This window comes from Callithrix jacchus, chromosome 8, assembly GCF_049354715.1.
Source record: "Callithrix jacchus isolate 240 chromosome 8, calJac240_pri, whole genome shotgun sequence".
NCBI classification, from domain to species: Eukaryota; Metazoa; Chordata; class Mammalia; order Primates; family Cebidae; genus Callithrix; species Callithrix jacchus.
In genome coordinates this window covers 24,837,846-24,863,546 of record NC_133509.1, presented here as the reverse complement: position 1 = coordinate 24,863,546, position 25,701 = coordinate 24,837,846, and the positions used below count along the sequence as shown (strand labels likewise).

The window sequence follows — 25,701 nt, the reverse complement described above, 5'->3', positions numbered from 1 at the left end:
ACCTGAAGGATGAAAATCTCTAAGTAGGGGAGACAGGGTTAGCTAATTTGGCTGCCTTCAGGGAAATGGGCTGATGCCATGACTCCCCATTTCCAGTGAGCACCTTTTAGGACACCTTGAGAGTCTCCACGGTCCCCTACTCTAGCCACTCCCCAGCTTGCACCCCAAGAGACTCAGTAGTGCAGTCATTCCCCTGCCCCCACCATGTGTCCTCCCAGCCACAGCCAGCCTGGCCGGCACTGCACCCCGATTGCGCAGTGGATTGTGGGGTGGGCGACCAGGACCCACAGGAGCAAGCATAGCACCCCCCCTCCCCCCGCCAACATCCTCACGCCACACAGTTCTCCTTTCCCTTCCAGATTGGGGCTGTTTCAGTGCCAGGCATGGGAACGCTGCCTGATGGAGCGTTGGCTTGAGCCAACCCCTTCCAGGTCACCCCTGTGGCTCTATTGCATATGAAGGGTCCGCCGGACGTTTGTCAGTTCATTTTCATATTCCAGAAAGTATTATTTGAAATGTTTATGCAAACACCTAAGAATATGAAGCAGAAAGCAGCAAAGGTACTCAGCCTCCCCCACCCCAGGATTTCTCTGAGGCCTCAAGAGTGGAATGCTCGTCCACCTGCCAGGACATGCCATCTGCTTGTTGGCATTTGCAGACTGGCAGCCCCGGCCGCCCCCCTAGGGCTGTCCCCTTGCTACAGAGGCACCAAGACAGGACATTGGGAAACGCCTGCCCTCTCGTGGCGATTCCGGGGATAAAACCACCCTGAGAACCAGCCCTGGGGCCTTGATGGGCAGGTGCTGAAGACCGAAGGAAAGTGCCTCCTCTAATGAGAGTCAACGCTGATTTTCCCTTTAGCCCACTAAGCCCCTTGAGTCATTACTGAGCCACTCAGGGATCTTTTGAAACTGGTCACGTTCTATTTTGGTGCTAAAACGCAGTCTCCTAGGAATGTCCGAGTCATCTGAATTTCAGATGAAATTTTATTGGCAGCTTGGGATTTTGAAACACTGGTCAACCAGAAGCCTGCAGCTTCAGCCCAGCTCCCCAGTCCCCCACCCACGCTCCAGGGCCCTGTTCTGTGGGTCCTAGGATCTGCAGTCTTGCAGTCTAGTGCAGCCCTGCCCTCTGTCTCTACTCTTCACAAAGGAGCCCAGAACCTACTTGAACCCTCTTCCCCCACACACAGCCTGTCTGCACCGTTTCCTGAATCCCAGCAACTAGCTCGACCCCGCCCCCACTGGCCTTCCTTGTCTCATCTCTCTTGCTCTCAAACTCCCTTTGCTGTGCCTCCTTCACCTTCTGGGATACCCGTTACCTCCTACTAAGCCGCCAGAGGCATTTGCTCTCACCCAGAGCACCTGGAATCTCATTGAAATGCAGACTCAAATTCTGCGAGCATGGGAAGGGCCGAGACGCTGCATTCCTAATACTTGCCAGGTGATGCTGACGCTACTGATCTGTAGACCCCACTGGGTATGGAGGACCTGGAACAGCAGGTCTCCACCTTGAATAAATGCTGGAGTCATCTGAGGAGGCCTGGGTCCTCCCACAGAGGTTGTGGTGCAGGAGTCCTGGTGTGCAGCCCGGACCCTGGAGTTTGTAAGAGCTCTCTCGGGTGCTCTAGTGTGCAGCTTGGGTTGAGGTCCCCTGACCTGGAGGCAGATCCCACCCCCAGTTCCCAGGGCTCCCTGCCTCCCTGCCCCTCAGCCGCCAGATCTCACCAGCCACTGTGTCCCCTGGATGCTATTGTTTCCCTGATGGTGGTCTTCTGTCCTTCCACTTCAATCGAGTCCACCTCCACGTGCCTTGCCCTGGGGTTACTGAGAGGAGGGAGTGCCCAGAGCAAACAAGGAGGCCTGCACGAACTCACTCCCAGACTGGCACGGAGGAGGGGCGGGTTACTGAGGGCAGAGTGTGGGTGGGGGATAAGTGAGCTGGCACAGGAATGGAAGAACAGGACCAGAGCAGCTTGGCACAGGCTCCATCGTGCAGCTGCCTCGGGGTTCTTGGGTGCCGTGTTGGCTGTGGCTGCCCCCGCAGCATCTGCCCCAGGTGTCGGTGGGTAGTGAGCTATACCCACCGCTGAAGGGGGAAGCCCTGTCCTCCCCGCTACCCAACTCCTGGCTCCCTTGGTATTTCTCATGCTGGGGGTACTTCAGGGCTGAATATAACTGTACCGGAAACAGTCCCTGTTTAGTGTACATTTCAACCATGCCTGGATTGCTCTCCCCGCACCCCATCAGCTTTGTCAGAGAGGCTTTCTCACTGAGGCCTGCTCTGACCACCATATTTAAAATGTCATCCTTAACTGTCCTAATCCCGCCACCAGCTCTGCATTTCTTCCTCACAGAACCTGTGGCCTTGTAGCAGGCTGTCACCTGCTGTGTTTATTGTCTGACCCTCTCTCCCACTGGAGTGTAGCCTGCCCAAGAGCAGGGATTTTTGCCTCTTGGTCACCCTGCCTGCCTAGATTATGGTGGGGGCAGCGCTCGTTTGACTTCCGGGCTGTCATCCCCTGCCTGGCGTTCGAATCCTGCCATCTGCCAGGTCCTCTGCCTGGCTGGAGTGTGCTCTGGTGTCAGGGCCAGGCCCACTATGGGCTGACTTCAGACCACAGGGAACTCCAGGCGCCCACCTGCATCTCTCTCCCTTGCTACAAGTTCCTGAGCATGGCCCCACCACCCTTTGCACATGTGGCTTCCCACTAACCACCTGGACCCGGTGCAGTTAGTAAGTTTCTCTAACCAAAAAAAGAGAAAACCCAACATTTAAACAGCAATATACATTGGCTTTTCCTCCCTTGGAGGCAGGTCACGATCTGAGTCTCCTGTTTATGGGGAACTGAATATACGGAATGCCTGAACACGATGCTTCGTTTCATTCCCTTCTCCCTTCTGGACACTCCTCTGGGGTAGAAGGAGCCGTGTCTTAGGGATGTCCAAGGCACAGAGGTGAACAAATGCCAAGTGCCTTCCGTGGAATGTAAGGTGGCTTCCTGCTGGCCAGCCCAGGTAGACGGCCCTGGCAGCTGCCCTTTTTATTCATAACCGCCTGAGGGTGCTTGGCTCAGATTTCAAATGACAATGACATGGCGTCCGTTTTAGGGGCCACAGACACAGAAACTTTGGGGAGGATGTGGAATTAGAGCCGGTGTCTTTGGGCCCTAGAAAAGACCAAACTAGAGCTGAGGGGGAGGAGTGAGCAGGCAGAGAGGGCAGGAGGGGAACTGACTTCCGGAGGCGCTGAGGTGGCTGGAGGCTGGGCGTGAACTTGGGGTGAGAAGTGTGAAAGATGAAAATGGGGCGGAAGGAGAGGCAGGAACATCACATCACCCTGGGAAAAGAAGCAGGGGGGAGTAGGTGATGCTGGAAGGATCAGGAGTGAGGAGGGTGGCCACGTGATGATAGCCAGAGATACCTTAAAATGCAAAGGCTCCTTAACGGATGGACGTGCCATGCCGATGGCACTGCTGTGGGCAGCAGCCTGAGGCTTGTGCGAACCTCCAGCCCGGCAGGGCCAAAGCTGTCGTCTGAGCACCTGGCTTCCCTGGCCGGGTCCCTCCCCGCGGCCCCTCCGAGACAGATGGCCTTCTCATGTGCTTTTCCCCAGCTCACCTGGCTTTCTGCCTGCACCCCAGGGTTCCCATCCATTCTCTGATCAAATCACAGCTGCTCTCACCAGGGCCCCTTCAGACCCCTTGGCTCTTGGGTTTAGGGCTGCCAGCTTTAGCAAATAAGAATACAGAATTCCCAGTTAAATTTGGACTTCAGATAAGCAACAGATCATTTTTTAGTCTGAGTCTATCGTATGCCAGGTTCAGGGTCTACTAGAAAATCGCTCATTGTTGATGTGAAGTTGGGCTGTAACGGACATCCTGAGTATGATCTGGCAACTCTCCTGAGCTCCTCCCAGTTTCAGCTTGGGGTTTCGTCTGCCTTGGGGAGTAGCCCCTGTGTGCCTGCTAGAAAGCAGAAAGAAGTGGTTCTGCAGAGGACTTTGAAATCCACCTGCAGTGGGCGTGGAGGTGTTCATCCATGGCCTTCCCCACCTGGCCTCCACAGACCATTCCCCTCCTCTTTTCTGCTTGTCCCTTAATGAGAAACCCTCTCTTTTGACCTGGCTGGCTTCCTGATCCCTTGCACCATACTCTTGGACCATGTAGGGTTCACATAGACCAGCCCCATCCAAAAGGGCCTCTTCCTCTTCCTCCTCTGCCTGTTGGTATCCTCCTACCTCTCTTTCTGGGAGCAGCTCCCCGAGATTGGGGACTGAACATCAGCCTTTGCATTCCCCGCAGAGTTGAGGATGGGGCCTGTCATTCCCAGAGGTGTTAGAAAATATTCAGAATGATGTGAATAAGCCCAGCTTCCTGCCAGGTTTCTTGAAGAGCTGTGAGCTTTGTCTGTCCTTCCAGTGGCTGGGGACTCCTTCCAGCTTTCCTGGATGGACTGTGAGGGGGAAATCTCCTTGAAGTATTCACGTTATTTCTTCCAAGAGAAGGGGACGCCTCAGCTCCCTTCCCAGCCCCATGACAGGCCTGGGATCTGCAGGAGGTGGGCGCTGGCCCTTCTGGCAGCAGCTGCGGGTGATCGGCTCCCTCTGGATGGGAAGGGCAGGAGGTGGTGGCCCTGTGTTTTGCCGTCAGATAGTTTATTATCATCGTCACCATCATGAATCCATTTCAGCTGCATTGTGTTTACAGGGCAGATAAATTCCCTCATTTAACTTAGTGGCCTACGAGTTCAGGACCATTCTCAGGAATTACACATGGGAAGGAGCCTTCACACACAGCCGCAGGGTGGCCAAAGGCAGAGCCAGAAGTATGGCCTCCTGGGTGAGTGCTGTGGCTGCCACTTCAGGATACCTAGTTCTTCCTCAGCAAGGGAGGCAGGCAAGTCTTGTTGGTACCTAAACTACCAAGCCGGGGAGGTTTGACGTCAGCTCCCCCAGCCCTGTATTCCGCGGGCCTCTCAGCGGTGCCCTTCTGCTCCTGAGAGGAGGGCATCCAGTGCCCTGTGGTGCCACCCAGCTCTGAGATCCCCTGACCCCTCCCACCTCCAGACCTGCTCAGGAAGGCTTCCATCCTCAGCAGCCTCACCTCTGCTGTGATGTCCAGGATCATATAGTCACGGGTTGCCCAGAAGGTCCATGGGACTCGAGTCTCATCAGACAGTCCAGCCAGTTTGGGAAGCCCTGATTCTGCAATCCCTTTGGGACAGTGGTGATGCGTAAGAGCATGCTGAAGGCCCTAAAATGCGCCGCAGAGAAAAATTCCCATTAAACTTCGTTGGACCCAAATTTTCCAAAACGTACCCAACCATGGAAACTTTCATATCAAATAACAACTATGAACGTTCTGTGGACCTAGTGTTCTACTCAGCCTACTTTGAAAAACAGGGATCTGGTTCAAATCTTTCTTTTTATAGCTGTAAAATGGAAAATCCATTCAGTGATTCATCGAGCATTTGTTTATTTTATTTTATTTTATTTTTTGAGACAGAGTCTTACTCTGTCACCCTGGCTGAAGTGTAGTGGTATGATCTCGGCTCACTGCAACCTCCACCTCCCGGGGTCAAGCGATTCTCCTTCCTCAGCCTCCCCGAGTAGCTTGGACTACAGATGCATGCCACCATGCCCAGCTAACTTTTGTATTTTTAGTAGAGACAGGGTTTCACCATGTTGGCCAGGATGGTCTTGATCTCTTGACCTTGTGATCCACCCGCCTTGGCCTCCCAAAGTGTTGGCATTACAGGCGTGAGCCACTGTGCCTGGCCTCATCAAGCATTTACTAAAGGCAAATTGAGATGTTCTGAAATGCCAAAGCCCATGTTACCGCGTTCTGAGATGAACAGAAATGCCATAATAACACATCGTTTCCAAGCTGCACTTGCCACATATGCCGACCGTCCGCTAGTCCACCAGATGTCAATCTCATACCCTTTTTAACCTTGAGAAGACTGAAGCACAGAGATGCATGCATTGCAGGTTTGCATCTAAGCCCAGCTCCGAGCGCTGGCTCATGCCTGTAATCTCAGCACTTTGGGAGGCTAAGGTGGGTGGATCACAAGGTCAGAAGTTCAAGGCCAGCCTGGCCAACATGATGAAACCCCATTTCTACAAAAATGCAAAAATGAACCAGGCATGGTGACACATACCTGTAGTCCCAGATACTCAGAAGGCTAAGACAGGAGAACTGCTGGAACCCGGGAGACAGCAGTTACAGTGAGCTGAGATCACACCACTACACTCCAGCCTGGGCAATGGAGTGAGACTCCATCTCAAAAAAAAAAAAAAATGGGCAGCTCTATTTCTTAATGAGACGTTTTCACCCTTTATGTTTCTCCCCAGCCTCTTGAATGAGGTTGTGTTTGGCCATGAAGCCTAAAGCTGGGAAGAGAGCCTGGAGGAGGGATGTTGGTGGGTTTGAGAGCAGGGCTGTGGCAGGGCCCACCCGCCTGTCCTCTCACACTCTCAGCCTCTCTTCTCCCCACTTGTGTCCCCACAGGTCTAACTGGCTGAAGCCGTGCTGTGGGAAGAGAGCAGCCGTGTGGCAGGTATTTTTGCTCAGTGCAAGTCTCAACAGTTTCCTGGTAGCCTGTGTAATATTGGTGGTGATTCTCCTGACTCTGGAACTTCTAATAGATATAAAGCTTCTCCAGTGTGAGTAGCAAGAGAGATACATATGCCGATACGTATGATGTCAATATTCATTGTGCGTCTGCATTCATCAGGGGTCCCCAACCTGCAGGCTGTGATCTGCCCCCGCTGATGCTGCTGCCCGGCTCAGGCCCCTGGGGATGGCCACTGGGGGGGGAAATACGTCTGGCAGCTTCTCTCTCTGTCACCCCCAGCCTCGGTTTACCCCTTTCTACCCAATGTGGCCTCTGCAGTCCCCTCCCCAGCATTCCATGATCAGAAACTGATGAGATGAAAAACGTTGGGGACCCCTGTATGCATTTTTTTTTAATTGTTCCCATTTGGAATTTTCTAGGTTGCAATTTTCTGTAGTCTAAAGAGAGTTCCCATTTACGGAGGCATCTCACCTTGTAGTAACTAATCACGGCAGCCACCACAATGATGCTGAGATTCCTGGTATTTTTACCCAGCTGTGAGTCGGCACTGTGATTTCTATGTATCGTGATCGTTTTTAAAGCACTTTTCTGCACCTGTGACACTACAGTAACCCTGTGAGACGGGCGAGGTAGATATGATCCCATGTTATAGGCAAGGCAAATTGAGATTTGGAGACGTGAGAATAGGTAAGAGGTGTTGGAGCTGGGATTTCGAGGCACCAGGCTGTTTAACTGCTCGTCTAGTCCTCCTCCTCCGGGCATTTCTCCTAGATTCACCTTAAACCTTGTTTTCCACCTCTCTGTCCTGGATGTCCCATAGCAACACGCTGTCTGAGTAGGGGATCACTGCTTAGCCCCACCAGGCCTACCCCCTGCAGTTTGTCACACAGAGAGGCAGGGGGCAGGCCTCTTGTCTGTTGACTTTGGATAAGTGAGTGGTTTCTGGTACAGCTCCTGGTTCCCTGTATTGGCCTGACCTGAAAGGTAGATCCTTCAAGTGCAAATTTAAAAAGAGGCACAGGCCAGGTGTGGTGGTGCATGCCTGTAATCTCATTCGTGGAGGCCAAGGTGGGAGGATCGCTTGAGCCTGGGAGGTTGAGGCCACAGTGAGCCGTGATCACGTCACTGCACTCCAGCCTGGGCAACAGAGTGGGACCCCATCTCAAAAAACAAACAAACAAAAAATCAAATAAATAAATAAATAATAAAAAGCAAAAGGAGGTACGATTATCTGTCACAGAGAGATTTCTTTTCCTTCCATTGGGAAAATCCAGGACCGTAGATCCAGTCACCCCCAAACCCATTTCCCCATCTTGGGCTTCCTTTCTCAAATGTCCCCAATTCCTTTACGGGATCCTATGAACTCAGGGTCTGTCCAGGCTCCCTCCAAGTCATATGAGCCTTCTCTGCTCTCTGAGAGAGGATGAACGGTGAGCACAGAATTGCTTTTGTCTGATAAGCCTAGTTGGGTTTTATGCAGCTGGTGGTCCCTGGGTTCCAATTAAAGGATCTTCTAGCATAAAGTGACCGGTACCGGTTTTACACTCAACCTGTCTTCAATTAAACCATGTTGTATACTTTCCCTCCCACTTACCCATACTGTCTGCTTTTTATGAGACCTGACCATAACGAAGCCTTTCTTTCCCTGCGGCGGATTGTCCTCGGGGCCCTCGGCTGCTCGGGCTGTGACAGGCACTGAGGAGAACTGAGAACCCAGCCGACACTGGAATTTTGCTTAAAATTAAGTATCCAGGAGATTGATTTTGGTGGGAGATCCAATAGCAGCTCATAAAAGGCATCTTAAATTCCATAAAACACACAATCAGAGATTTATTGCTCTTCTAAAGCAAACCGTAAAAAAAGGCACAGGAATTCATTTGAGAAATAATAGGGAGAGATTTTATGTTTTCAGAATCATCTGGAGGTCTTCTCGGAGTCACACGGGCCTTAGCCCGTTCGTTCCCACTGGTATTCATGTGGCCCGACTCTGGGCTCATCTTCTACGGGTCACCTTGGCCCAAAGCCAGGGGGCCTCAGAGTCTCCCACCTGGAACCTGGTTTTGCAGCCATCTTCCCCTGGCTAAGCTCTGTGACCTGGTTTCTACTCACCCCCAGGGTCTGCAGATCCCAGAGCTTTGGGAGAGGTTGTGGGTTCCTCTGTTTCAGTCTGGCCTTCCCCACCGAAGCCACTGGGCATTTTCCCTCGGCCCTGGGGGCTTCTGAGCAGTGTTTGAAGCAGGCCTGGCTACAGCCCATGAAGGAGGCAGAGCAGACGTGTAGCATTCCTGGCCTCGCCTGTCTCAGCCCTGTCTCAGCCCTGTCTCAGCCCTTCCCCAGTATCCCAGGGTATCCCAACAGTATCTCTTTTAGGCCTCTGGGGAGCCCTCTAGCCTCGCGGTGATCCCTCCCACCCAGTCTCCATCAGAATCCCCTGACCCTTGTCCTGGGCCTCAGCATGCGACTTTTGGCCTTGCTGGCTGAAAACCATGCCATGCCAGGGTTCGAAGGCTGCCCGTGGCTTCATGTATTTTAAAAGGGTTGTCCACAGAAAATGCCTTAACTCTAAGGATTGGCTGGTGAAAGGTGGGGCAGGAACCCTCAGGGGCAGATGGCTCCCCTCACTCACTCCACAACCTGGGGGAAAGTAGGGCTAAAAAAGGAAGTTTCTTAGCCCCCAGCCCACGGGCTCTGCCACTCTAGGGAGGAAGGCGGACACCCCCGCCCCACGCCCGGCTCCCCTGCCAGGCCTCACTGCAGTCTTCTGTCTGAAACACCCTGGCTGACACCACCGTCTCTGCCACTCGGTTTCCAGAATGAAAAGCCACAGTAAGCTCACCTAGAGTCCCCTAACTGTGCACAGCGCTTTGGGGGTAAATTGTGGGCTGGATTTCTAAAAGCCCATCCAGCCTCCACCGAAGCTGCCTGCACAGCCTGAAGCCGTGAATGTCTTCATGAGCCCCCTCTGGCTGCTTTCCTGGAGTCCGGCTACAGCCAAAAGCCCACCAAAGACCAAGCACGTGCTCAGAGGGGTGGCCTGTGGGGGAGAAGGAGGCAGCCCCTTGGGTTGGAGGAAAGAACAGCACTGTTGGCTCACAAACCTCCTACCGCCTTCACTGCAGACCAGCTAAAGCCGCCCTTGCTCTCGGACCTGATTTCCAGCAGATCTAAACATTCATGCAGGCGGGCCCGGGGGTCCCAGAGGTCCACATGGATGCTGCAAAGACCCCATAGCAATGCACCTAATTCCTCGCTCCTAAAATTGGTCCTTATCGTGTGTGTTGCAGTTTCCAGCGCGTTCCAGTTTGCTGGTGTGATTCACTGGATCAGCCTGGTCATTCTGTCCGTGTTCTTCTCAGAGGTAGGTGGAGACTCCGGCCCTGTCACCTCTTCTGCTGGGTGAGTCCTGTCCTGGGGAAGTCAAGGTCTGCTTCTTGAAATGGTGTCTAGCCTCAGGCCCCTTGCAAGCCCTTGAGGCTGCTGGCAGGAAGATGCAATACAGACAGCTGAGCATTATGGGTGGAAATGGTGCAGGGAGCCCCTCCCAGCCAGGGGGATTAGCCCCAGCAGGGGACCCCTGGGAGGAAGCCCAGAGGATGAGCAGGTGTTCTCTAGGTGAGGGGTGGATGACGCTGGTGAAGGTGAGACTGAGTGTGATGTCGAGGGGCAGCCAGTGTGGGTGTGGCCAGTAACGAGCGGGCAGGAGGCAGGGCTGAAGCCAGGAGCTGGCACAGGGGAGCCGTTGGGACTCTGGCTGTGGTCCACAGTGGGCTGGACCCTTGGGGCCGAAGCTCGCAGAGGACGGGTCAGGGGATGGGGTCGCAGGGCCAGGCAGTGGACCTGACCTGGTCCTGCAGGGGCCCTGGGTCTGACGGGGCTGAGAGATGTGCCGGGCTGTTTCCAAGGTGGGGGCTCAGAGAGCACAGACTCCCCACCCCCGCCATCAGTGTCACTGGAGTCAGCTGGTAGACCAAGTGTGGATGTCTATGGTGAGGGGAGGGGGGAAAGTTGACAGAGGTCCTTGGGGCCCCGGGGCTTGGTGCAGAAGCTGATGTGTCTGGGCAGCTGGGACACAGCACGTTCCTCTGTTTTGCATGGGGGTGAGTGACACTTGGTTTGAGCAGTTCCCAGGCTGTCATGGTGAGATGATCGCCTGCATGTGGGTGTGGGAGGAATCGGCGTGGGCTGCTGCAGCAGGGCTTTGTTCTGTCCGGTGCACTCTGGAGGGTCACTGATGGACAGGACAGTTTCATGTGGAAAACTGTTTCACCTAACAGAGCCTAGGACTAGCCCAAGTCAGCAGTCCCCTGTGTTGCTCCACCCTCAAGCCTCCCATCCCCAATATGAGTGTACATTAGCCCATGTGGTGTCCTGTGGCCCTTTCAGGCTGGCTCAGCAAACATGCGGGGAAAGGCAGAAGTGAGTGAGACACAGCACCTGCTGGGAACACACACACGGCTCATGCCAATAGGAGCTGCCCCAGCCGAGGCACAGGGACTCCGGGACCCCAAGGCAGGGGCCTTGAAGGGAGGAAGCAGGCTGTGGGAGAGGGTGGTGTGGACAGAGGCACTGAGGTAGGGAACCCCTGAAGTCAGGAATCCCAGCATCCTCTTGTGGGTCCCCTCAAGTCTAGCTAATGGCTCTGCTCTCTCTCTTCCTAAAAATCAGGAGAGAGCTGGGCTTTGGGTCTGAGTCCAGGTGTGGGATGCGGTGCAGAGGGCTGCAGGCATCCCAAGCACAGAACGTTCCTTTTCCCGGGTCTCCCCTCCTGTAGCCCACGGAGCGCCGGAGATCCTGGGCCTGGGGCTCAGATGGAGGGGGCAGATCCCACCACTGCCCTCCCAGGAAGGATCCTAACCACCCCCCTGAGACCATTGCCCTGGAGGTGCCTCTGACCCCCAGAGCAGAGTGCCTGCTCCCCAGCTTATGGCCCCCATGTGGGTCCTGCCCTCCCAGGCCCCTTGTCTCTGCCTGGCCAGGATTCCCTCCTGCAAATACATGGGTTGTGGCCAGATGTCTCCTTGATGCAAACCTTGGAAAATGTGCCATGTGTCTGTGACTGCCAACAAAAATGTTTAATCAGTTGCTGCGGTTCTTTCCCTCTATCCCTCTGCTTTGGTTTTATTGGCTTTTGCAGAATTTATTGCCCAGCGTTAATTTGGCATTCCCTTCCTGTCACTGCCGGAGACGAGCCACCTGAAACAGACAAACCCCTGTGCAAAGGAATCGCAGCCTCAGAGTCCTCCACAGGCACCCGCAAAGCAGGCAGGGGCTGGGGCCTCTCACCGCTGAGCAGGGAGAGCAGGGTCTGCAGGCAGCTGAGGGGAAGGGCTGGCTCTATGGCATTGACCTTGTCCAAGATGGTGAGGGGGTGGAGCCAGGTGACAGGTGGCAGGGGAGACCCGCCCCTGCCAGTGCACTCTGCCCAGTGTGAATGGAGGGGCCAGTGCACGGGGATTGAGTGATGAATGAGTGAGGCACGGAGCCTGCTGGGAACACACACACAGCTCACACCACACTAGCAAGTGCAGATTTCCGTGGTCTTGCTGCGTGCCCATGAGATCCGTGTCAGCACCTTGTTGCTAGAAAGGCCCCGGAGGGTTTGGACATGTGCAAGCATGTCTGTGCCCTTCACGATGACTGGGATGCCTAGTAGGAAGGGCCAGGGGAGCCCAGTGTCCATCAGGGGTGGGTCAGCCTGCACCAGTGGTGTCTTTCCAAAAATACTACGCAGGCGAGGAGGGCAGCCTAGGGTTATACGGCCAGTTATGACCAAAACTGGACCCAGGGCTCTGGCCCCCTAAGCTGGTCTCTTGTCCCTGACTGCATCCTTCGGAGGCCCTGAAGCTGGCAGGGTGGGAAGGGACAGAGGTCTCTGAGGAAGACCTGAGAAAGTCTGACTGAGCAATTGCTCAGACCACAGACCCAGGATGACCGCACCCCCCCTCAGCTGGGAGAAATGAGTGTCACCTCTTCAGGTCTGGCTGTTTTTTCCTGGTTAATACTTGGGATGTGGCTGTGTGCCGAGGGTGGGGCGACACTCCAAGCCTCCTCAGCCTTAGGGAGTGGGTGTTACTCCACTGGAAAATTCCAAGAAGGTCACCACTCAGGGCTCCTGCTGTCCTGGGCCTCTCCTGAGGTTCTCCACCCCTCCTCTCAGCTGAGGCTTAGGCCAGCCCTGGAAGGTAGATAGGACATTTTACGATTGTGAAACTGAGACCTAGAGAGGTACGCACACCTGCCCAGGGCCTGCAGGAATGGCAGGCGGGCCCAGGCACAGAAATCTGGGTGGGTGGCCGGGCCTCTGCCCTGGCCTTCACCCACCTCGGAGCTCTGCAGGCTGCTCGGGGAAGATGGGCCACTTTGCTCTGTGCTGGACCCAGGCCACAGAGCTAGGCCCAGAGAAGGGGAGCGTGAGGCTGGTTTGGGCTCCATTTGAGGACATCTGTTCAAATGGGCCAAGCTGTTTGACAGTGAGACAGATACTCTCAAAGCAGTGTGAGTGGGCGCCCCTTGGTCAGGCGGGCTGTGCAGGGATCCAAGGTGAGAGTGCGTGCCCGAGAGAATTCCTGGGCCCCAGTCTTCCAGGTCACACGGGGTCGCTGTGTGTCACGTGACCCTGTAGCACCAAGAATAAGCAGAGCCCTGCAATCCAAATGGAGATCTGTGCAAACGTTCTTCCAAAGCACAGCCCGCCCTTGGCAGAGGCCAGGCCCAGCTGGCCACTTGGAACTGGGAAGCCTGCTGCTCCTCCCCTGAGACTGCAGCTGTCCTTGGGGTCTCCTTGCCAAGGCCAGGCCACCCTGCAGCAGGGCCCAGGGAGGCTGTGGGGTGTTCATCTCATCCCTGGGGTCCGGAAAGGCCCAGGCAGCCCCAGCTCTTTCCCTGGGAGAAGAGAAAGCGGACCGTGGCTGGCCTTCTAGATAGGAGCCTTAGGCAGTGGCGGCGGCAGCTGCTGACTCTCCTCTCCCTCTCTTCCTCCTCCTCCTCCTGTTGAGGTGAAATTCTCTTCAATAACCCTTTTACAGTGTACGATTCAGTGGCATTTACTACCCATGTAGCGATATGCAGCCGTCACCTCTACCTGATTCCAAAGTACTTTCATCACCCCCAAAAGGACCCCCATGCCCATCAGCAGTCACCCCACCTCCTTCCTGAGCGCAGCCCCTGCCGGCTGGTAATCTGCCTTTGTCTCTGTCAACTTAACTCTGCCGGCTATTTCCTGTAAACACAATCCCACACTACGTGGCTTTTGTGGCTGGCCTCTTTTCCTCAGCATGTTTTCTAGGTTCATCCGCAAGGCAGCACAGCAGACTTGCCTTTTTTTCTTCTGAGACGGGGTCTCACTATCACCCAGGCTGGAGTGCCGTGGTCTGGTCGCAGCTCACTGCAGCCTCAACCTCCTTGGCTCAAGCGATCCTCTCACCTCAGCCTTCCCAGCAGCTGGGATTACAGTCATGCACCACCACACCTGGCTAAATTTTTTTTTTTTTTTGTAGAGACGGGATTTCAACATGTTGCCCAGGCTGGTCTCAGACTCCTGAGCTCAACTGATCCTCCCCACTTGGCCTCCCAAAGCGCTGAGATTACAGGCAAGAGCCACTGCGTCCAGTCCCAGTTCTTCTCTTCTCACCAGCGTGAGACTAGTGGCGGCGTCCAGATGCCACACAGATGCTCACATTTCTTATTCTGGCCTTGGACTTGGATCCTGGAATCCACATCTTCCTCTTGCCAGTGTAGTTTCACCCCAGGGAAATTTGCCCAAGAGTAGATCTGCTTCTTAAGGAAGTGCCAGGGGTCAGCCTCCAGTGCCTGGTACCTGTGGTGGCTGTTCCTTAGGCCACCGTGCTCCCCTAAGCCACGCACCACCCCACGCCCCCAACCCACTGGTGGCAGTGTCGAGGGGCCACAGGCTTGGGGCTAGACCCGGGCCACTCCCTTCTCGCTGGCTGGTGGGCCCCACATGGGGAAGACTCTGCAGGCCACAGGGGTGTCCAGCCCGTATTCTGCTCACTAAGAGGTGAGCTGGGGATCTCCTCTGCCTTTTAAAAATTCGCACAAAGCTGGCCAGGCACAGTGGCTCACGCTTATAATCCCAGTACTTTGGGAGGCTGAGGCAGGCAGATCATGAAGTCAAGAAATTGAGACCATCCTGGCCAACATGGTGAAACTCCATCTCTGCTAAAAATACAACAAATTAGCTGGGCGTGGTGGTGGGTGCCTGTAGTCCCAGCTGCTCGGGAGGCTGACGCAGAAGAATCACTTGCACCCAGGAGGCAGAGGTTGCAGGGAGTCGAGATTGCGCCACTGCACTCCAGGCTGGTGACAGAGCAAGACTCCGTCTCAAAAAAAAAAAAAAAAAAAAAAAAGCACAAAGCCAGCTTATAGACGAACAGCTACTTCCCAAGGTTCTGAAACACCAGCACCCTCATCAGTCCCCTCCCCAGGGAAAAACGCTGATTCTGCTGAGGGGAGGGCTCGGCTTCAGGTAGCAGGAAGGGGCAGGAGCCCTTTCTGCCATTTGACTGAGACAGGGCCTGGACCAGGCGCAAGGGTTGGGACTTCCCACTCTCCCCTCCCACAGCCTGAAGCCTGGATCCCTTCTTTCAGAGAAGTCAGCTTTTCCTTCCCTTGGAAGAGATGAGAGTCCCTTCTTGAGAGCTGGGCTTGATGAGGAACAGAAGATGCGGGCACCTGAGGCGGAAGGCAGGAGGGGGCCAGGGACCAGAAGGTTCACTTGCCCCTCTTTGCACCTCAGTTTCTGCATCTCTCAAACAGCATAAAAACTTGCTCCTAGTAAATGATAAACGGCACCATCGGGGAGTGTTTGCCAAGGCTCTGGCCTGCATCGCTCATCACAGCAGCCTCCTGAAAGCAAAGCTGGAATGAAGGAGGCCGAGACCCTTAGCCCCAGGTGGGAAAGGAGGCATCTGAAGCTGGGGATTCCAGCTCCCTCAGATGCTCCTTCAAAGCCCTTTGCAACTTTTAGGGGCCAGCATTGCAAAACCATGGGCCTTGGGGCTAGGGCTGGATCTGGGGCTCACATGGGGCAGTCCCTCATCACCCTGCCCTTTTAGTGAGCCACTTGCCTCCCTGAGCTCTGGAGCAGCCCTGGAAGTGGTAGCACGAGAGTCACTGATCTGCTTTCAGTCCAGATCTGTGCAGACATCCAGCCAGGGTCAGGCGGTTTAGTAAGGAATGGCTGGAGCCAGAAAGAGGACCAGACTCTGTCTCCTCATCTAATGCCCTTTCTCCTTACTGCTTCTGGGCCTGTGGTCTGTTGGGATTCAGGGCAGGGTCACCTTACACATCCCTGCGGTTCCGTTGGGTGCTCCAGGGGAGTTTGTTTAAAAAGCATATTCCGGGCCTTGTGCCCAGAGTTTCTGATATCCTGGCTCTCCATTAGAGTCCAGGAATCCGTGTTTTACATCAACCCTCCCCCCTCCATGTTGCGAAGCGGGAGTCCTTGGCAGCACACTGAGAAGCACAGGCAGGCAGTGGGTTAGTGCAGCCTGGGTTTTCAGAGGTGTAAGACTGTGCTCTGTCTCGGGGGCAGGGCAGTGAGGCTCTGTCCCTGCCTCCGCGGACAGTGTGTCTGGGGAGGGGAAGGATGTTGTGGGGACAAGCCAGCAGGTGGGGTGTTTCAGACCCAGGGTCACTGTGACCTTGACCCTGACCTGGAGTCACTACTTCCCCCTCTCTAGCAGGAGGCTGGCCGGGTTTCCAAATCCCTCTCCACAGTGGCCTATTGCTGTTCTGTTTCCATGGGCTGAGCTAGGAAGGAAAGGCTCCCAGAGGAGGGGGCTTGAGCCAGGCCTCCAAGGATGCGTGGGGCCAGCACGGAGGGAAGGCAGCGGCCAGCATTCCAGCTGTTTTGTCTGCTTTCCTGGCACTGCTCTGGATCACACAATCGTTCAGCCTCTTTCCTTCCCAGGGGGCACAGGCCTGGGTGCGCTGTCTGCCGCCTCCTTCTCCTGCTTAACCACTGCTGGCTGAGTCCCCCACCTGGCTGGCTTCCCCTCCCCTCACTCCTGGGCCCCTGCCTGTTCAGCTAAGAAGAGTGTTGCTTCTGAAGAAGCATGGTGATTCCTCTCATTTGAAGCTCCTAAAGGAGTCGGATTTGTGGAGACAGAAGGTAGAATGGGGAGTTGCTGTTCAGCAGGTGCAGAGTTTTCAGTTTGGAAGATGAGAAAGCTCTAAAGGTGTGTGATGGTGATGGTTGCACAGCGGCGTGAACGTGCTTCATGCCACGCGGACACTTCAGAATGGTTAAGATGGTGTTTCGTGTTATGTGTATTTCACCAGAGAAGAATGGAGAGAAAGAGGGAGCAGTTGCCATAGCAGAAATTACATTTGCACCAGGCCCTGGTTCCATCCATCCCAGCCTGGACTTTTGTTTTGGGAGCCCCAGAATTGAGAGTTCAGGATAGATGTGGCTATTGTAGCATTTCAGAGGAGACCGATACTAAGTTTCAATCTCAGCACAGTTAGAGGGGTTGGGCAGTGACAGAAGAAACCATATTATTTTGTGGTATGCATGTGTTTTGTTTTGTTTTGTTTTGTTTGAGATCGATTCTCTGTTTGTCATCCAAGCTGGAGTGTGGTGGCGTGATCTCAGTTCACTGCAACCTCTGCCTCCTGGGTTCAAGCAATTCTCCTGCTACAGCCTCCTGAGTAGCTGGGATTATAGGTGTGTGCCACCATGCCAGGCTAATTTTTATATTTCTGGTAGAGAGGAGCGTTCACCATGTTGGCCAGGCTGGTCTTGAACTCCTGATCTCAAGTGATCCACCCACCTCAGCCTCCCAAAGTGCTGAGATTACAGGTGTGAGCCGCTGCACCTGGTTGTTATGTGGTGTTCTTACACAGCTGAGTGCACTCTGCAGTGCCAGAAACCCCTGGGGCCAAACGTTGACTTCATTCCTGATTGTTGTGTGTCTGTGGGCAGCTTCCTTAACTTCTCTGACCCTTCCTGTAAAATGGGAATCACATGTGAGGAGGGCTGACCCAGGGTCTGGCACTCATAGACATATACTAGATGGCAGATATTATCCTCATAAATAATTGGAAGAATTGTTAACATGTAACCCACCTCTTTGGCAGAAGGAGAGACTGAGGCCCAGGGAGGGGATTTGCGTTGCCAAAGGCCACACAACCATCCCGTTATTAAGCTATGATCTCAAGACATTGTGGCCCCTCACCCAGATCTCTTCCCACTCCTTCGAGCTGTCTTGTGGTTAGTCATGGGCTACCCATTCAGAGAGCAGGAAGTCATAAAGGAGTGGACCTTGGCTGCCACGTGCTCCTCTCTGTACTCAGAGAAGGCGACCTGACTGTCCACCACAAGCATCAGCCTTCCCATCCCTTCACAGAGATCAAGACTGTCCTTCATGAGAAAGAGCTGGATTTTACCAGCCAAGCCTTTCTGTGGCGTAACAGCTGTGGGTGATGATCCTCTGGGCAGCTTCGCAGACTTTAGAAGGCTGGGCTTGTACTGCAGGCAGGCAGGCAGGAAGGAGACGGGCACCATCTGGTGTGAATCCCTGTGAATTAAAGTCATGTTGGCTCAAGGAAGAGCCTATAGACAAACACACCAGTATCTTGGAAGACCAGCGTTTAAGAAGCTGCTTTGGAGAAAGATGTCGTCTTGATGAGGAAACCGCTCCTGAAGGCAGTGGCATTCAGTAATTACGTATGCCAGGCGTTAGGGATAAAAGTGAGAAAGCAGACCAGGTCTCTTGAGCCTCCACTGGGGGATGGGGAAGGAATCAGCACAAGGTACAAAGAAGTGCTGTGGGAGGGTGACGCCCAGGGATCATAGGAACGCCCAGGAAGGAGGTGCCTGCTGAGCCGGGAGTGTGCAAGAGCTTCAAGGAGGTGACGTTTAAACCAGGGTCAGAAGGACAAGAAGGGGAAAGCCCTCCAGACTCAGGCACAGCCCAATCTGCTGTAACAAGAAAGCCAAAAACACGGGGGCTTAAACAAGGCAAGATCCATTTCTCTCTCATGGAAGAACACGTTATGTAGATTGGTAAGGCTGATGTGGCAGCTTGGGGCTCCTGGGGACCCAGCAGGCTTCTGTCTTGCAGCCTGGCCCTCTTTGGTTGAAGATGGCACACTCATACACCCGATTCCAGGTCTTGGGAAGACAGGAGGAGGAGGAGCCTAATTCATTTAAGGGCACAACCCAAAGTGCTTCTGCTCGCTAGCCATTGGCCAGAATGTCACATGGCCCTTCCTAGATGCAAGGAAGGCTGGGAAATGTAGTCTTTAGCTGGGTGGCCATGCTGGATCTTCAGTTCTACAGGAAGGAGGAAAGAGATTTGGAGTTGAGGGATGAGGAGGGGAGTCAACTGCAGCTTTTGCCACGTGCAAAGACAAGGCCATGAGAGAGAGAGCTTGCATGTTTGAAGATTCATAAGTGGTTTGCAGCATAACACGGGTGGCAAAAGAGCCAGGAGAGGCAGGCAGGGTCCTGAGTATCCTTCCGAGGGATTCGGAGTGTATTCTTTGTGTACAGGGAGCACTGAAGATGGCGTCGGGGGTTCCCAGGGGATGGTACAAAGGTGGGGGATCTGAGCCTGCAGGCGGAGGAGCCAGCAGGAGGCGCGGCCATCAAGGAGGCTGGAGCTGGGGCACCTGGAGTGGGGAGGGCACAGGGGCGGAGGAATGCTTAGGTACGGCGGAGACCTTTTCTTACTCCCGAACACGGAGGCTGAATGCTGAGCTCTGGAATCTTCTCTGATGGAGGCGGACCTGGAGAATAACCACTTTCTCACTTCCTTTCCTCAGACTGTTGTACGGATTGTGGTGCTTGGGATCTGGGATTACATCGAAAACAAAATAGAGGTAAAGACCAGTGTCCACCCCCAGGCCCCCCACCCAGCCATCCTGGAAGCTGGACAGTTCATGTCCCATCCATCCCAGGATGGATGCCGTCAAAAAGGCTGGCTCCTTCTCCCACCTCACCTCTGTGGCTGCACAGGTCGGGTGGGGCAGGGAGGGGGAACCGAGACTGTTTCTAGCAAAGAAATGTTCTAAAACAATCTCCTTGACAATTTCTTCTTGAATCAATTTGAAAACCTTTTGAAATGTGTTTTAAACAAATAAATTCACCCTGAATGGAGAGCTGAGCGGGAAACTGTCAACGCGCTTCTCAAGCTGGGTTTCCATCCTGCTTCCCACCACGAGGGTGGGGATGAGGTCAGGGAGGGCTGGCTATCGCTGGCAGTGCTATGCACACAGGCCAAAGCAAGGTGGTCAGGATCTGCTGCCCATGCTTTCCTCACCTCTCCATCTATATTCCAGCCTCTTTGGCTCAGTGCTGGGATCCCACACAGAGCGCCTGGCCTATGAAAGGCTCAGGACAAGGCCGGATTGGGGCAGGCGGATGGAAGGCAGGGCCCAGGGCTTCCTTGTGCAGGCAGACTTCCTCCTCGCCTAGCCCTGCTCCCTACAGGGTTAGAGACTCTGCTCTGGACAGAGCTGAGATTTGGACCCAGGGAAGGAGGCACCCTGAGCCTGCCTTCAGCTCCTACCCTGCCAGGGAGGGAGCCAGCTTGGCTTCTGCCCAGGGCCTGGGATATAGGATGCAGGCCCTATCTTGAGAAGAGGCAAGACAGTCCAAGGCCATCTGAATCAAGGGCCGGAGATGGGGTGGGGTCACTTAGAGGGCAGACTGCGCTCAGGAGAACATCTAGGAGGAGGAGGCCCCTAAAGACTTAGGAGGGTCAGAAAGGGCCAGGGATGGGATGGCCTTCTGGTGGGGGCCCGGGCCGCTGGAGAAGTTGGGCAGCACTAGCTGCTTTGCAGGACTGACCCCTAGTCCTGGATACGCAGCAGGGCCCAGGGCACTGAAATGTACCTCCTCTTACAGGTGTTTGACGGGGCTGTGATCATCCTGTCTTTGGCTCCGATGGTGGCATCCACTGTGGCCAACGGACCCAGGAGCCCCTGGGATGCCATCAGCCTCATCATCATGCTCCGGATCTGGAGGGTGAAGAGGGTCATTGATGGTGAGTGGCCCAAGGGGGGCGTGGTCAGTGGGGCTGCTCCAGAAACTGGGACTGTCAACTGAGAGAGGAGACAGCGTGTGATGGGGTAATGCCCTGCTGGTATCAGGGTGCCAGGTGAAACTGTCAGTGGGGACAGGGGCCAGCTATCCCTGCTCACTCACCGTCACGTGATCACTCACACTGCCCAGGTGTTACGCATACACGCTGAGCTTCCCACCTCCCATTCAGGGGCCGTGTGTTCATTCCCATGCAGCTATTCACTGTGAGCCTGGAGGGCCAGCCTCCGTGCAAGCACTTAGAGCAGAGCCTGCCGTTCTGGAAGGAGCAGACATTTCCACCCGGGCATCTCGATGCACCCCTGCCGCCAGCTCCCGATGGCCGCCAGACTCACCACTGGCTCTGTCTGGGTCATCTGGCCAATGCCTTGCTCCCTGCAGGCTCTGTCTCACCTTTGAGTCTACCAAGGACAAGCTGGGTGCCCACAAGCCCGTCAACCTGCAGACAAGTAGAGAAGATTTCCGTGAGAGCTGCTGGCAGCGGCTGGCTTTTGGCCTGTGCTACCATCATCTGTAGCGACATGCCTTTCCATTGCTAGGTCTCCACTCCCAGACAGCATCTGGTCCATCCCTTTGTCACTGCTTTCTCATTGCCTCCCCACTGGGCCACCCTTGCCTGGAAAGCTACGTCCTGAGCTGGGTGGCTCCTATGTTTCCAGAAGGTGGTAACAGACCAGAGGATGTGGCCAAGAGGAGATGGGGGGTGGAAAACCCACCCCTGAAGAATGGTGCAGGATACTGGGGGTGGGGTTGGCCCAGAGGATGATGACACAGGGAGGACACTGAAGTCATCTCGAGGAAGAGGGAAGACTTAAGTCACCGGGCTCCAGAGGGTGGTCCTTGGCCCCTGAGGACAGGAAGAGGAAGCCCACCCCACCTCAGCCAGATGAGGAACAGCCACTCAGAGTGGGCTGCTCAGCCTCCAGGAGGGGTCCCCCTAGAGTGGTTCCCAGGGTGTTTAGACAGTTGTTGTATAGACAGTGGTTCCCAGGGTGTTTTGTTGGTTTGGTTAACTGCAAAGCCCTTTCTTCAGCAAAATCATACCCGATCTGCAAAAGAGATTGCAAGTGGAGCTGCTTTGGTTGACCTGTAGTGGGGGCCTCGCAGCCCACCTCCTTGCCTTCTCCCTTGCCCTCTGAGGCACCTCTAAGGAACTGCCAGGCCTTCTGGTGCACAGTTTTAAAACCAGTGGAATAGATGCTATGGTCTTTTCCAGCCATGAATTTTGATTGCAGATGATAGGAATTGTAGCCATGAGATGATTCTGCCAGCGTTTCCCCAGCAGGTGCAAGGCAGAAGCTGTTATCCTCAGGGCAGGCTCCCTCTCTCTGCTCCTCACCCCGTGCTCCACCCTGGGAACACTGTGGGATTTGGTCCTGATGAAGATGCTGACATCTTGTCAGAGATCCCTTAATAACAGAATCTTCCTTAAACTGGAATGTGTTTGTGTCTCACTTCAGAAGCCTTTGGAAGGCTGGAGAGGCTCTGGGAGATCACCTAGTTCATTCCCCTCGTTTGGCAGATGGGGAAACCAAGGCCAGGAGGGATGAGGGTCACACAGTGAATCAGGCTCAGAACCAGATGTGGAGCCCAGGACCCCCAACACCCACCAGCACTCTTTTGGCTGCTCACTCACTGCAGTCTGCTCCGGGCCCAGCTCTTGGCTCTGTCCATGAGAACATCCGTCCCCCTCAGGGCAGGAAAGGCACCTTCTGGCTCTTTCTTCCAGCTGTGGACAGCTGTACACCCTCAGACTAATGGCTTTTGACAGCTGCCATTGAGACACTCTTCCTGGCTGTCCCACCCTTTTCCTGCCACATCAGGCATCCTGGAGCCACCACCAGCCTCAGGAGAGAGATGTGCTGGTGAACAGATGGGTGTTAATTTGCTACTCTTGCAAATTAACCCTGAGTGTGAACTGGCTTCAGCAGAGATGCGAGGAGGCAGCGGCAGCTTGGGGCGGCCTCCGGGCCTGGAGCCGATCTCAGGGACACGTGGTCGGCCCTCGAGTCTGGAAGCAGGCAGAAAAGTCCTGATGTCTCTTCTCTGCATGATTCCTGCAACAGCCAGGAAACATCTGGAGGTGCTGCGGGTGGAAAGGAGACTTGGAGAGAGGACGTGTGGAGGGTTCTAGAAATCAGGGGCAAGACAGGCATGTGACCGAGGTTTCGGAAGAGTCAGGAAGGGCTGGGTTTTGAAAGGTGAGAACAGTGTGAGGGGAAAGTCAAGAGTGGACACTGAGGCTTCCCAGGAGCCCAGAGCTACTCTGAACCCACAGAACTGCCAAGGGAGGCATGGGGCTACTGCTGCCTGGTGGAGCAGGGGGCCTCAATCTCAGAGGCCAGGCTTTCTCTTCTGGGTCTCATTTATCAGTTATAAATAGGATCATCTGTGTATCAGAGACCTAGAATAACAGTGTCTTAACACAGAAGCGTATTTCATTCACATGAAAGTCTGCAGACTGGGTGTGGTGGCTCACGCCTGTAATCCCAGCACTCTGGGAGGCTGAGGCAGGTGGACCATCTGAGGTCAGGAGTTTGAGACCAGCCTGGCCAACATGGTGAAATCCCATCTCTACTAAAAATACAAAAATTCCCTGGGCATGGTGGCATGTGCCTGTAATCTCAGCTATTTGGGAGGCTGAGAAAATCACTTGAACCCGGGAGGTAGAGGTTGCAGTGAGCTGAGATTGTGTCACTGCACTCCAGCCTCTGGGTGACAGGGTGAGACTGTCTCAAAACAAACAAACAAAAGTCTGTAGGAAGGTGGTCCAAGGCTGATACGGCCTTGACCACAGTCACTTATTCCCTGTAGGGAAAAGCCCAGGCTCCTGTTTTTCTGTTCTGTTGCTCTGCTGCACTCAGCCTACTTTTCAGTCACCTCATGGTCCAAAATGGCTGCTCCCATGCCAGCCATCACATCCTCATCCCAGCCAGGAAGAAGGAAGAAAGGAAGAAGATAAAGAGGCAAAAGGAAGGCCCACTGCTGTCTCATTTTAAACATCTTCATCTGAATATAATTCACATGCCACAAAATCCACACATTTAAAGTCCACAATTTGGCCAGGCATGGTGGCTCACCTCTGTAATCCCAGCACTTTGGGAACCTGAAGTGGGTGGATCACTAGAGGTTAGGAGTTTGAGACCAGTCTGGCCAACATGGTAGAAGCGTGTTTATACTAACAATACAAAAATTACCTGGGCGTGGCAGTGGCTGCCTGTAATCCTAGCTACTCGGGAGGCTGAGGCAGGAGAATCACTTGAACCTGGGAAGCAGAGGTTGCAGTGAGCTGAGATCACACCAGCACACTCCATCCTGGGCAACAGAGCAAGACTCCATCTCAGTTCCATGGCTTTTAGCATATTCATAGAATTATGCAGCCATCACCAAAAAATCTGTCTGGAACATTTTCATCACTCCAAAGAGAAAGGCCATACTCATCAGCAGTCACTTCCATGTCACCTCAGCCCTAGGCAAGCACTAAGTTGCTTTGCATCTCTAGAGTTGCCTGTTCCATTCCATTACATTTCATATAAATGGAATCATGCGACATAGTTTTTCTGTGTCTGGCCACTCGCATTTAGCATCATGCATTAGCGGCTCATCTGTGCTGTGGCTTGTGATGGGACGGCACTCCTGTTCATTGCCAAGTAGTACTCCACTGCGTGGCTAGACCACAGGTTATTTATGCTTTCATTGGTTGATGAAATTGGGTCATGTCTACTTTTTGGCCATGAGGAATACTCCTGTTATGAATGTCCATGTGCAACTTTTTGGGTAAACACACCTTTTTCTTTCCCCTAAGATACCTAGGAATGGAATTTCTGGGTCATATGGTCACTGTCTGCCTAACACTCTGAAAAATGGACAAACCGTTTCCTAAGTAGCTGCCCTGTTTCCCTTTCCGCCAGTGTGTGCAGGCTCCAGGGCCGCCCCATCCTCACTGGCCCCAGCTCCTTTGTGAAGAAGGCTTCTGTGGCTGCTGCATACCACCTCACTACTGCTCTGTGGTCCAGAAGGTGGTCTTCTTGTGGCTACCTGTAGCTGCAAAGGAGGCTGGAAAATAGTCTCTATTCCAGGCAGCTGTGCACATAGCCCACAAGTAAGGGTTCTAGAACTATGGAAAACAGGAAAACAGCTACCCTGACACCATGAGGGAAGGTTGTGGCCCTCTGTACTTTCCAGATGCTGTCGGGTACCTGGATATTCCCCCCTAGATCCACAGAGAACTGGCCCAGAACCTGCTGCTGGCTGAATGCTGGGCCAGCCCTTCCCCTGCCCAAGCCCTGCCATCGCTGAGTTCTTTACAGGGCTGTCTCTGTCTTCCAGCCTACGTCCTGCCAGTGAAGGTGGAGATGGAGATGGTTATCCAGCAGTACGAGAAGGCCAAGGTCATCCAAGACGAGCAGCTGGAGAGGCTGACGCAGATCTGTCAGGAGCAAGGGGTAACACACCGCCGCTTTCGGCTCTGTCCATGGTCTTGCTGGGGACGCTGGTGGTGCCTAGAGCCATGGGTTGCTAGAGCTGTGGGGGCAGCAGAGGTCAGGGAGTTCCTCCATCCCTTGCTGGACTCATGGGGAACCTGAAGCCTGGAGAAGGGGACACATCTCCAGGGTGGCTGATGTGCAGCCCAGCCAGGCACAGGCTCAGCCCTGAGTCCTAGGTCAGCGTTCTTTCCACTGCAGCATGGTGACTCTTCAGCTCCCCAACCTGAGCCTGCCAAGTTGCCCCCTCAGTTCTTCAGAGTCTTCTCGGAGAGATGATCAGTCGCTAAAGCCAGCGGCTAATTCTATCTGCTGAGGGTCACTGGGCACCACAGTATGCCCACTGCCACTCAGGACGCCCAGAGCCCCAGAAAGGTGCTAGCAGTACTCCCCATCCTCCAGGAGCCGTGATGAAGACTCAGAGAGGCAGGTGGTGGACCCTGCGAGGATGGGCTCAGCAGAGACCTGGGGGGCCCCGCTGGGAATCCAGAGGCCTGTATTCAAGGCCCAGCCCTGCTGCTCCCACCCGCGCTGGACTCTGGCCAAGTCAGGCCACCTCTGCCCTCAGGTC

At 54.5% G+C, this 25,701-nt stretch overlaps 1 protein-coding gene across 5 annotated transcripts in view; it reads left to right on the top strand.

The window, feature by feature from the left end:
- The window catches only part of TMEM266 (transmembrane protein 266), a 143,991-nt gene that overhangs the window by 82,898 nt on the left and 35,392 nt on the right, over positions 1-25,701 (top strand). For all 5 annotated transcript variants that reach the window (XM_008990165.4, XM_054239495.2, XM_002763457.3 and 2 more), the window contains exons 4-8: positions 6,512-6,666; positions 9,863-9,936; positions 19,368-19,424; positions 20,452-20,590; positions 24,976-25,091. In XM_008990165.4, coding sequence (XP_008988413.2) covers positions 6,512-6,666; positions 9,863-9,936; positions 19,368-19,424; positions 20,452-20,590; positions 24,976-25,091 — 541 coding nt within the window. The remainder of the gene's footprint in view (positions 1-6,511; positions 6,667-9,862; positions 9,937-19,367; positions 19,425-20,451; positions 20,591-24,975; positions 25,092-25,701) is intronic.